The sequence below is a fragment of the Triturus cristatus genome, chromosome 10, assembly GCF_964204655.1.
Source record: "Triturus cristatus chromosome 10, aTriCri1.1, whole genome shotgun sequence".
NCBI classification, from domain to species: Eukaryota; Metazoa; Chordata; class Amphibia; order Caudata; family Salamandridae; genus Triturus; species Triturus cristatus.
This window is the reverse complement of record NC_140593.1, coordinates 1,131,433,236-1,131,445,528: the sequence shown is the minus strand read 5'-3', so window position 1 is coordinate 1,131,445,528 and position 12,293 is coordinate 1,131,433,236. Positions and strand designations below refer to the sequence as shown.

Here is a 12,293-nt window from a genome sequence, read left to right as displayed (position 1 = left end):
CAAAGCGAAACAGACTACTGTCTTCTTGTGCATTCCCTATACACTGATAAGTAGATGGTTATCACGCCCCATCTCCAACACTAGGTGCCCCAAGGCTGCTGCCACACCTCGTGGAAATGGCAGCCCATCTTCATATAGCAGAATGTATGCTACAATGACCTCTGCGGCTGTGTGGATTTCTACAGTTTCTGCCTGGACCTTTTACAGTTTCATACACTCACTGTGCAACCTGCCTCCCTGGCAGAAGAGAGTCTTGAGGGGGTCATAGATGAAAAGTCTTAACTCATCCAGTGTAACTACATCTGAGAGTAGAGGCAACAGAGATGCAGAACATCTCTACAACGGGTTGTCTCCCAAGTCAGAACAATGGCGACCCAGAAGCAATCTTTAGAGCATGCTACTACAACAGCCTGGAAGACCTTACTCAATGACGTCATGTAAGCTCCCACTTAGAAACTTAGGAAAACTTCTTGGAACTCACTTAACACTATAGTTTCTAAACTAATCTCCATCAGTTGGTGTTAATCCTTTTCTCTGTTTTGTGTGTTATGTATTTTATGATGGTCAGTTTGGCCACGATATAAACTGTCTGTCTTCCCTCCTCATACTATCTGGCTTCAAGAAGGCTCTTAACTTGGCACATCCACCCCGATTGTTTGACAGTCAAATGAGACTTTCTCAGTAAGGGACTGAAGTTCCATTTTTTAGATTGGCCTATGATCTGGTAGAACAGCATTTTTTTAATAATCAGGTACCACAAACCCCTCTCACCATGACACATCAATGTTCTGTCAGACTCCCAGTCCTTTGGCCTATTCACTGAAGAATTGGTCCAGCAAGGCTTAGCATCTAGCCACCTCTGTCAGAACTTACTTATGACTCTTTAGTTTCTCAACACATCCAGATCATTTGGATTACCATTCCCACTTTGGTATCCCCTTCTGATCTCTCTGCAAAGAGTTCAGAGAAGGTTGCCAGCTGTATGTAGAGTTTTTATAAAAAATTAAAATAAAATAAATACTTTGTTGGCTAGGTCAGGTTGCATCAGTAGTTTTACCTTGTATCTTTCTTGAGACTTTTCCTCAGGTTGTATCAGCGGTGTCAACCTATTTCTTTCAACTCCTGAAACTGAATAAAAGACTTCCATTTCGTAAACGTGGATGGGAGACACACACTTATATTGGTGCTAGTGGGATTCAGACTAGATTTCCCCAATGTCTTTATCTTGGCCTGCCGGGGTATCTCACAGAATATTACCACTGTGACGGTCATGGTTGCTCCACAGTTCAAAACCTCATCTTAGAATAGTGGAAATAGCTCCATATCGGAGCTTAAATTGAATTAGAAGTATTTCCTTCGCACATAGAATTTTATATCGAACCATTATTTGTTGTGGTTGTATGTACTCTATCCAATGCTTCTCCCTGAGATCCAATAATGCTATTCTTTTAGAAATGTTTTTTTCCAAGAAGATTTTCAACGCTTGCATACGATTGCCTTTTTTTGGCTCGGATTCTGTAGCTCCCTCTTCCTCTGTGTCCTTCCACTCCATGCTCCGCCAGCTTGTGAAAACGTTCTTCTTTCGCAAACATTTGTAATGCATTATTGCTTGGTGTTCTTTCTCCCTAGCTCTGAGATGCCTTCTGATGATGTTGCATTCTTGACAAAAGCTACCTGACATAACATAATCTTCTGTAACTATAGCTATGTAGTGCCTTCCCCAAAACTGTGTTCTACTAGTTTAGTCCAGTGGTCTTCAAACTGTGTGGCAGGCACCCTTATTAAGCATGAAGGGATTTTGGGGGCACGAGGGTCTGGCGAAGAGGAGGACTTTGTCTTTCCTTGGAGAACACAATCTTCATGCTGAAATGCAATTCTGCGATTTAGTGGAAATGAATAGAGCAGTCATAAGCTATTCTGTAATGCCCCATCATTAAGCTCTTTTGATAGTCAAGTCCAGGCTGGGAGGAGCTGTCAAAGGCGGCTACAGATAACTCCAATCACTGGAACCCCTTAATTCCTATCAAATATCACACTGTGGTCATTTTTACCAAGACACGTCTGTAGCAAGTTGGCAATCATGTACCGTACGTTATTGAAGCTCTCTGCTTTGTTGGAAATGTTAAATGTGTTCATAGCCGACAAGAAACCCCATGACGTATGCAGACCCTTCAGCCAGTCATGGAACTTTAGCCAAACATGTGTTTTGGGACTTGTAGTTTCTGTTTTAACATTGTAACCAAAGCTTGTCACCCCATATCCCTTATAAACATTGACTGCAAAATGTATTAAAAATTCCTAGCACTCAGACTTGATCCTATCCTCAAAAAAAGTATACACCCTTAACAATCTGGCTTTATAAATGGGAGATTCGGTGCTGACAACATCAGACTTACCAAGCTTACCCGCGCGATAGCCTTGGATGCAGAGAATGCCTTCAACAACGTTTCGTGGGCTTTCCTCCAAGAGACGCTCACCTCCTTCAACGTAGGTCCCTCCCTATCTAAAATGATCCTCGCCTTATATAAAGAACCTAAAACTAGACTAAATATCAATGTGCAGTTAACCAACACCTTTAGCCTTCAACAACACATCAGGCAAGGATGCCCTCTCTCTCCCCTGCTATTCTTACTAACACTAGAACCTTTGCTCACACTAATTAGAGAAAATCCACTCATCCCCTTCTCTACAGGCCCGCAGAAACTGCCCACTTACGCCGGTGACATACTCCCCTTAACCACAAATGCCGATTCAGCCCTCACTCACATCCAGTCTACCATCAATAGCTACTCCAAAGTCTTAGGATATTGACTTAACAAATAAAAAACAGAAGTACTACCTCTCAATGTCAATTGCAATAGTTCCATGATCAGTACCTATGGACTTAAAAGGGCCCCTAACACATTAAAATACCTAGGAATATGGTTCACCGAAAACCTCCAAGACTTCATGGACAAATGGTTGAGCAGATTTATCACCTCATGGGGAAGAATAGAATCTATCAAAATATGCCCCTTTTCATCTTTTTAATTAGTATGTCAGGGGAGGGTGTAGGGGTAGGGGGGGAGGGTCCACAGGGTGGGGAGCAGTTAGGGGAAAAAAGCACACAAAAAATGCCTCACCTCACCAAATTAATCATTTTACTAATAGATAAAGTTCTAAGAAAGAGAATTCATCATTTGGTAATAGATGGCCACAACAGGTAGGGTGAATGATTGCCGTAAAATTTATTACATTTCTTGGAATTTAAATGGTCTGAGATGTGAACGTAGACGAAGGCTGATTTTAAAGTATCTAGAGCTTGCCCCAGCACAGATATGTTTACTACAGGAGACACATTTAAATTCAGTGGAATTTCAAGTACTTTTCTCCAAAATCTCATGGGTACAGTGTTTCTGTGCTTCACAACAAGCAATAAACTCTCGGGGGGTAGCTATTGTTGTTAAAAAGGGGGTTCCCTGTAAGATTAAGTCTGTCCAAACGGACCATTCAGGTAGATGGGTAACTGCCCTCCTGGATCTAGGGGGAGTTGAAATAACATGTTCATCTTACTATGGCCCGAACCTGGATGATCCATCATATCTGGTTAAACTACAGGGAAGCCTAATTTCAGCAACCCCTCCGTTGATAGTAGGAGGTGACTTTAACATAAAGCTTGATCCAGTAAAGGATAGCTCTAGGTTAAGTCATATTACAACAACTCCTAAATCACGTAGAGTCATGAAAAATTTAATGTTAAACTTGAATTTAGCTGACTTATGGAGATCTAAGGAAGGAAACACCCAGGGATACACCTATTACAGTAAAAAATACGGTCACTCCTCACGGATCGACTACCTATTGGTGAATAAAGAAGCATTAAACAACGCCACTAGTATAACGATACTTCCAACTCACCTATCAGACCACGCACCCCTATTAGCAGTCTACGTAGCATGTGTCAATCGTCCTCGGGCAAGATGGACATTAAACAGAGCAATGCTAGCAGATGCTGAGATAATCCAAACTATAAGTAAGTCCTCTATAGAGTTTTTTTTCTTTAACTTGGGTTCAACCTCTATTGACCAAGTATGGGACGCCTATAAAGCTAACTTGAGAGGTGTATTACAAGTTCAAATAGGTCATAAGAACCGCTTAAAGACCCAAGAACTGTATGCTCTTGAGGAGAAGATCGGCACTCTGGAGATTGAAAGGAGGAATGCCATAATCGGTGATACAGGGCAATTAGTTAAGATAAACGGTAATTTAGAGGAGGCCAGGAAAAATCTTAGAGCTTTTTTAGATCAAAAATGCAAAGCACAATGGCAGGCCAGAAACATGGAGATGTTTGAGTATGGAGAGAAAGCAGGGGCAATCCTGGCCTGGAAGGCCAGATTAGACAGGGCAAAGAATGATATCAACGAACTTGTAATAGATAGCAGTGGAACTAAATCTAGCGATCCGGAGGAAATACAACAGGCTTTAATAACATTATTTTCAGATTTGTATACAGAAGATCTTAAACCCACACAAGACCAGATATCTCAATGGTTAGTGGATAAATCTTTGCCAATTTTATCGGAGGCCTCTAGGGAAGCTCTGGATGCCCCTATTACCACAGAAGAGATATTGGCCCAAATAAAGCGGGCAAAGAACAAAAAAGCTGCAGGGCTTGATGCCCTCCCTAACGAAGTATACAAACTATTACAAGACGATCTTCTTCCAGTCCTACACAGGCTATTTAATTCAATATACTGTTCTAATGGGGTAATGCCAAGATCATGGAGTGAGGCCACGATAATGTTAATCTTAAAACCAGGGAAAGACCCTTTATTGGCAGACTCCTATCGTCCAATCTCCCTGCTAAATGCAGACTATAAAATATTTGTGGGGATATTAGCAGGAAGATTGGCGAAACTGGCACCCAGCCTAATTAATCCCGATCAGAAGGGCTTCATACAGGGGAGGGTAATTCAAGATCAAACCCATCTGCTGATTGGCAATATCGACCTAGCGGAGGCTAGAACTGATCCATTGGCCGTGGTGGCAGTTGATGCAGCCAAGGCATTTGACCATGTGTGTTGGAGATATCTCTGGGGTGTCTTAGAGGCAATGGGAATTGGCCCAGTTTTTGTGGGGACTATCAAGCATTGTTATCTAGGAGCTTCATCCAGAATTCTCTTGAACGGCTCACTTTCCCCTAGCTTTCAAATCCAGAGAGGGACCAGGCAGGGATGCCCCCTGTCTCCCCTGTTGTTTAATCTTTATATAGAGCCCTTAGCTCAAACAATTAGACTGGACAGAGATATCATCCCATTTAGATCATTAGGATATGAATGCAAACTGGCACTCTATGCCGATGACGTGATAGTCTACACCAGCGATCCAGAGCATACAATTCCATACCTGGTCTCCATGTTGAGGGAATTTGGCAAGGTTTCAGGCTACAGTGTCAATTCAGACAAAACTGAAATAATGTGTTGGAACACCATATACACTAGAGGCCCCATAAGCAAGGAGTTCAGGTATTTGGGTATTAAAATAGTTAAAGACCTAAATAAGATTCCTTCTTTAAATCTTGGGAAAATCGAAAAAGAAATAGACTATCTCTTCGCTAAATGGAAGAACCTCCCCTTGACAATATATGGCAGGGTTAACCTTGTTAAAATGTCTGTACTCCCCAAATTGACCTACCTATTCAACGCAATCCCTTTAACATTCCCTGGAAAAACTATAACTAAAATACAGGGTAAAATTGGTAGCTTTATATGGGGGCATAAGAATGCCAGAATGTCATGGAAAAAGCTTAGGAGGAAGCTCCTTAAGGGAGGACTAGCCTTACCTGACATAAACTGGTATCTGATGGCTTTTCAGTTTAAAGGGATAAGAATGCTATTATCTCACCCCGAACAAACATCTTGGGGGAGAGTACTGGGAGAAATGGTTACGGCTGAAGGTGTCAACAGTCAAGAAGGGTTTTTGTACAAATTTGGTACTCCAAGGTTTTTTAAAAAGGTTCGGCTAAAGGTATTGAAATCAGCATTACAAACTTGGTTTAATTTAAGGAAGATATGGGGAATTGGATATTTCTCGGACTTTGCTCCAATATGGGACTCGCCTGGGACACCGCCCCTAATGTGTGATAGTCTGGCGATTCCGATTAAAAATTCAGGTATGGAGCGATGGCTAGACTTAGTGGACTCAGAGGGAATTCTACCGTGGGCAGCTCTATCAGCTAAAATTGGCCCCACCTTTTCAAGGTTTAAATATCTTCAATTGAACAGCTGGTATGAGTCTGAAAAAGGCGATATAGGAGGAAAAGGGGAATTAGAACAGCTTTTTCAAGATCCGTCCCCAAAGAAGAAAGAAATAGCCTTATGGTATGCCCAAATCCAAGACGCTGAGGAAGCCAGGATCCCCTCCCCAATTTCAGTTTGGAATGACTCTCCTTTGGTCGCCCAAATCGAGAAACTACTATATCCATCATTAAAGACGCTGTATAAATTCATAAAGCCTGCCTCCTTGAAGAAAAACCATTTTTATGTAATAAACAGGCTATACTATACTCCGGCTAAAATAGCCAAATTTGCTCCTATCCCGCCCCCAAGGTGTCCAAGATGTAGTCTCACAAACGCAAATGACATACACATTTTTTTTCAGTGCCCGGTGTTAACCACATTTTGGAAAGGAGTGGGGGAAGTGTTGACATCTATTCTGGAGGTGGATATAGTTGTAGATCTCTCTCTGGTGTTCTTTGGTAAAAATGAGTCTACGGATGGTGTACCTTTACAGAAACATATGGCCTTAATATTATATTTAATCATCTTGGCAAGGAGAGAAATATGTATCAAATGGAAGGACAAAACCCCCCCTGGTAATGAAGATTGGCTCAGAGCCGCCTTTAAAGCGGCACGATTAGACCAAGATACCGGAGCAGACAACCAACCCAGTACTTGGCAACCATTGATACGTTGGGCACAACAAAGGTATTTGATTTGATGGATCAAGGCAATATCTCTAAAAATGTTTCATTCCCTCATGGTCCTATGATTACACCAGTCCTCCAACACGGGAGGAAGGCCATGGGGCCTAGACAGAAACAGTGAGCCAAAGAGGCCCTCAGGAATCGAGAACAAAACCTGGCTTGTCAAATCTGTGGAAGTTTTTGGTGATATGAGGACAAAAAAAAAAAAAAAAAAAAAAAAAAAAAAGTATGTTCCATATATACTTCTCTGATACCTTCTTTGCAAAAATAGACGCAATACTCACTGAGTTCCTATGGAAATCCAAAAACCCCAGAATTGCTCTAAAGAAACCAAGGCTTCCAAAAGCCACTAGAGGGCCTAAACCTACCAGATTAAAGTAGATACCAACAAGCTTTCCTTGCAAAACAAGGAAGGCAGTGGTTTCTAGCTACTACTAACACCTCTCCCTCCTGGCTCAACAGCGAAAAAGGTCTGGCTACACCATTGTCCCTCACATTAAGAAAATCAAAACAGAGCACTCCGCAAACATACTTTCATGCACAGTACAGGCGCTGCGCAAAAATGATAACAAGCTGTCAAAATGCGTAACTCACATTTAGCCTCCTTATGGCACTACGAAAACCTGAAAGTAGAAGGCAGAACTCTATTCATTGAGAAATGGGCTCAAAAGGCCATACTATTGGTGGGCGATATTGGTACACCCTCAGAACCCATACCCTTCTGCCATCTCAATACGGTGTACGACCTCCATGATATGGACTTCTTTCACTTTTTAAAAGTCAAATTACTTATTGCTAGATGTAAACCACCGACCTATCCAGACCTCCCCAATACACTAAATACTTACAGCAAAGGAGGACATCTGGCATCCAAATGATATACTCTCCTCTCCCCCACTAATTCTGCGCTAGCCAATCCCATCCAAGTTAAATGGGAAACCCTAATGACTGATCCTAGCGACTCCCGATGACAACACCAGACTGGTCGTCCATATGGGAAAAACTTACCACCAACAAAATAACCCCCTCACTGGCACAGTGTCTCTACTGGATTGCCAATATGGCCCACTGGACCCCGGCCAAACTTGATAAACTATGCCTCTGCCACCTGCTGGAGTTGCGAGAAGGAAACTGGGGACTTGAAACACGTGCTTTGGGAATGCTCCTTCACTAAACATTTCTGGCTGGATATCATTGCCACCATATCACACATTCTTCACATAAATTGGACTCCATGCTTCGCGTCCATTACACTAGGTATACTTCCACTGGAAGTAAAACAAGCACTGAACAAAGATGAACAAACCTTATGGGATATACTAGTCACAACTTGTCTCAAAGTCATCCTCACTGAGTGGAAGGACTCATCCAAATTGTTCTCACGCACATGGTGCGAATGGGTTCAATTTACCAGAGGTGCATTTAACTCACTGAACATGTACCTTAAATCCTCACCACATATTAAATGAGGAAATCTGGACCAAATTGGATAACTTTATATCAAATTATCCCCATCACCTAAGCTAGGGGTCACTCCCACCCACTTCCATCCTCATCCCTGCCTCCCCCTATTCCCAACACTCATATACTCCACTCCCTTACCCCACAGTTCTTCACCATTCTTCCCTGACACCTTCTGACACTTCCTGTCACTCACCTTTCACTGTCTTTCCCTTTTCTGTTCCTGCCTCTCTATTTTCTTTTACTCCACACCGTCATACAAATAAGCTACCGTTCAGTCCTCTATTAGCTACCAACCCAACCTATTACCACGCCAACATTAATCGACCGAACCTAACACCAATACACTCACACCTCCTACCCACTGATATGTAACTCTTGTTGTTTATGATTTATACTGTTGTCTTTTACTCAGTTTATCTGTATCACCCCTTGGTTGGAATGCCTTAAATTTACTTTTTTCCTGTATGCATAAAACCTAATAAAATTTTTCTGAAATAAAAAAAACATTGTAACTATGAACTGAGATATACCAGCATACAGAGTGGAGTTGGTTAAAATGAAAGAACATGTTGAAAGTGTCATATATGACATGGGGCTAATTGCCAGGCAGGCAGTGGTGTAGCATGGGTTGCGAGCAACCAGGGTGCACCGTTAGCACTCCCTGAGGTCCTTCAACTAGTCCAGTATTGAGACCCTTACCCCCAAGCACATCTATTATATTTTAAGAAAATTTTTAAATTCGGCGCCCCTAAGAATTTTTCATCCAGGGCAACCACTCCTGTGGCCCCGCCCACGCTACGCCACTGCAGGCAGGTATGGAAATCTGAAAAGATAAAAAAATCTGAATGAGCATGAATATATTTGTCAAACTTTTTCGATCCTCTTTTAAAGTCCATGACACATTTTGGCTCATTTGCTTACAATATATTTTAATTTTCAAATATAAGAATTATTGTCAGAAAAAATGATGCAGAACATTGACTTTAGGCTTTACTTTTAAAATGCTCCCATCTAACAATCTCACTTTATTTATTTATTTATAAAGTTTTATATAGCGCGAACGTGACCCACGAGGGTATCAGAGCGCTTTACAGTCACGAACACTTATATTTTTAACCTGATAAATTGAAAAGCATTAAGGATAATCAGTTTTCTGTTGTTAGTTAGTTGACGGCGGAGCTGAAGCCCCAAAAAAATGCCTTACCATGCTTGCTATATTTAACATTTTAGATACTAATTAAGAGAAAATATATTTGACACTTTGCAGGTGGGGGGGTGGGGGAGGTGATGAAATTATGTTGCTGCAATATTGTTTGATTTGCCAAAAGTACATTCTGGTATTTTTTCAGTGACATTCACAATAATTTACCTTCTCCCTATGTATTTGTAAGAAAATGTCAGCTTTGCAGGAGGACAATGTGGTAAATATTTGGAGACAAACAAATGATGTCAGAAATGTCTATTTAGTCCGAATATTTTCTGTACTATGTGTCGCATACCCCCTAGATTGTATTCATGCTTCTGAATAGCCATTCCTCTTTTTTTCAGAAAACAACCTTTTTTTCTCTCCTCTTGACAAAAAAAAGATCAAATTTTATTTTAGGAAAATAACTCAACACTAATCGATGCGCCATATAAGTCCTGATTCTCAGGCCTCCAGTAGATCACTAGTGACAAGAATTCTACCTCTTTTTGAAGCAAGATTTTTCAACTTTTTAAATTTAATTTGAATGTTTTACTTTTTCCCCAGTATGAGGGGGTCGGGCGTTGGGATCTGAACTCCAGTAGCGAACGGGAACTTCGACTCCGGACGCGTGCAAACATCACGCACACTCTTATCAACTTAAGAGTCAACAATGTGGACGACATTCAGCAGATTGCAGCAGCGCTGGCCCAATGTACGGTAAGCGAATGCACATTTAGAAGATACCAGAGGGCACCCTCTATCTGAAGCAAGCACACAATGTGGTAAAGGACGGTCATGTGAGATAAAAGAGTTTGTAGTTATCTAAAGTGATTCACAAAGACAGTCTGAATTCAGATTATGCATAGCTTACTAGTGCTTCACTTAAGCCTTATTTGGACTTTTTAAATCCCAGTGAAAGTCAAAACCCCCAGCAACATGAGCCAAAAAGTCATAGACTTACATAGATTACTTTGTGTTAAAATGATGACCTCCAGATTTCCCTGCCTTATGATTGTTCTAATCTTTTCATGGTCTCCCCTAGTGCTTCACCGTTTGCAGTGTACTCAAATTGGGAATCTTGCAAATTCTCTTGACTGGAGGCCTTTGATTTTGCTATCAGCATTGAAAACTGACTTCCATATTTTTGTAGCGGGGGTCATCCTCTCCCAGAATTGTAGGTGAAGAAATATTCATACTTACCAAAAGTGAATGAAATCTAAAATATGAGCCTCGAATTTGATGACCTCCTGTCTGACAAAGTTAACGCTTAACATTTTGCATAATTTACTTCAGTTTGGAAAATTTATCTCAGATCCATGAGTAATTTACGAATGTGAAGTCCCGTGTGTGTAACTGCATGGTGTTCTCAAAGATGGCCATTTTATTCATGTTTCATAACCCTTAGTCAGTATGCACTGCCAAATTTAAAGGAGGTATAATTTTCACAAGTTATTTTCTATTCATAGTTCTTTCTTCCCACAAATAAGTTATGTTTATGTTTGAATTTCTTTTTATTGTTGCCAAATTAAGCATAGGAAGAGAGCTGATCGTCTTCTGGTGTGGCGTTAACATTCAGCCATAGTCAGCTATTTATGCAACTTATAACAAGGAACTTCCCCTTAAACCCGACCCCCTCACCCTCCCGCTCCGGGTGCCCATTAAGCTAATATTGCCACCATGGGTTTGCAACCTTTAGACCTTGCGAGATCCATCCCGACAGGATTATGGGGGTGGCTCCGTCAAGCACAGCAATTTTAGATATCTAGGGCAGGTGCGCTCAATGACATCCTCAGAGTGAAGTGTGAATGGTTGCCAGGTCTCTCTGAATGTGTCCCCTTGTGACCTAAGCGTCGATGAAAGTCTCTCCATCCTCAGTAAATGCCAGAGACGGTGTAGCCAGGTCTGTCTAGTCGGGACCCTGTCCGTACCCCAGATGGCCAGTGTGCTTGGTGCGCCGCCCTCAAGGCCAATGTAATATGTCTGCCCCTCTTGGATTTAAGTGGGTAGGTCAGCAGGTTGGGGAGGCCCAGTACTACATATGAAGGTAATCTAGGGAGCTGAGTGTTAAAATGTGCATTGATCTCTAACAAGATCTCCTCCCAGAATTGAATCAGTCTGGGGCATTCCCAGAAGATGTGTACTAGTGTCCCAGGGGAGGCTCTGCACCTCCAGCATCTGTCTCCTCGTTCTGGGTTCCCTTTGTGAAGGCGAACTGGGGTTAAATACCAGTATGTAACGATTTTCATTGCTGTCTCTGTACTGGATGCCTTGGACGCTGTGTGTCTCGCCATATAATAAATGTCTCGCCACTCCTCTGGGGTTAGTTGTGGCCCCAATTCCCATTCCCACCTCAATTGAGCGGGGGATTTTGTATCTGGTTCCGGGCCCATCAGAATTGTATATAAATCGTAAACAAGGCGTTTGTCGGACTCCTTGCTAAGGAGCTGTGATAAGTTGGCCTGGTATATGCTGTCCACTAATTAAAGTGGGCACCTTGCACTAGTCCAAACGACCCTTATGATGTATGAGGTTAAAGATAACCTTTAGAACGCTATCCTAGTGGTAGCTGTGGAGAGCAGCCTTCAGCCTTAATCTTGAAGGAATGTAAAGCAGCTTGTTTTACCAGAAAATCACCTCCTGAATTAACTAAATGAAGTTGAACCACACAGTAGTTATATA

The 12,293-nt window shown here is 41.8% G+C and overlaps 1 protein-coding gene across 1 annotated transcript in view; it reads left to right on the top strand.

Annotated features, from left to right (window-relative positions):
* Window positions 1-12,293, top strand: part of PKD1 (polycystin 1, transient receptor potential channel interacting) — a 408,256-nt gene that overhangs the window by 283,864 nt on the left and 112,099 nt on the right. The window contains exon 21 of the mRNA XM_085629406.1: window positions 10,179-10,331. Within this exon, the coding sequence (XP_085485532.1) occupies window positions 10,179-10,331 (153 nt within the window). The remainder of the gene's footprint in view (window positions 1-10,178; window positions 10,332-12,293) is intronic.